This window comes from Sinocyclocheilus grahami, unplaced genomic scaffold, assembly GCF_001515645.1.
Source record: "Sinocyclocheilus grahami isolate Dianchi unplaced genomic scaffold, SAMN03320097.WGS_v1.1 scaffold90.1, whole genome shotgun sequence".
NCBI classification, from domain to species: domain Eukaryota; kingdom Metazoa; phylum Chordata; class Actinopteri; order Cypriniformes; family Cyprinidae; genus Sinocyclocheilus; species Sinocyclocheilus grahami.
Genome location: NW_015505269.1, coordinates 1,659,084 through 1,659,680, shown reverse-complemented (window position 1 = coordinate 1,659,680; position 597 = coordinate 1,659,084). Strand labels below are relative to the sequence as shown.

At 46.7% G+C, this 597-nt stretch overlaps 1 protein-coding gene across 1 annotated transcript in view; it reads right to left on the bottom strand.

Annotated features, from left to right (window-relative positions):
* Positions 1-167: 167 nt before the first annotated feature.
* The window catches only part of LOC107587186 (uncharacterized protein KIAA1644 homolog), an 11,395-nt gene continuing 10,965 nt past the window's right edge, over positions 168-597 (bottom strand). Inside the window, exon 3 of the mRNA XM_016274853.1 lies at positions 168-511. Within this exon, the coding sequence (XP_016130339.1) occupies positions 168-511 (344 nt within the window). The remainder of the gene's footprint in view (positions 512-597) is intronic.

Here is a 597-nt window from a genome sequence, read left to right as displayed (position 1 = left end):
TCACAATTCCCTTTTTTATTTTTTATTCAGTGGAGGAAACCGGCTTCCATACAGTCCACCGATAGTCAAGATCAGAAATCAGTTAGTGTTCTGCTACATTGACTCTCTGCACATGACATAAGGGTGTTTAGTTATCTGGGAGTTCTCCTTTATCCCTGGTGGTTGACTCACCAGGCTGTTGAGGTCTGGAAGGTCAAGAGCGTAGGGCTCTGTGCTTCTCCTCTCAAACTGTGCCGCGCATGGTGCTGACTCAGGCCTGATCCCATGTTGTGTTCGCCCTCCTGAGCCATGCTGTGCCATTGACTCCTGGCCTGTTTGAGCCACCGTCCTCCCAGCCCCCATTTCTCCAGGTAGACCCGGCACAACTCGTAGTTCATAGCCGAATAGTACAGGAAGTCCAAAGCCAGGAGGACCATGACAAAAAAGCCATAAATCCACACGCCGATGAGAGCAGTGTAGTTACTAAAGTGAAAGAAAGGATGATGATGGAAGTTAGTGGTGTTGCTTATGCTCTACAAGGAAGCAAAAAAAGAAACGGGAATAATCATATCATTACAAGGAAGAATAGGCCTGATTTTCTCCTCATTTAAATCAACC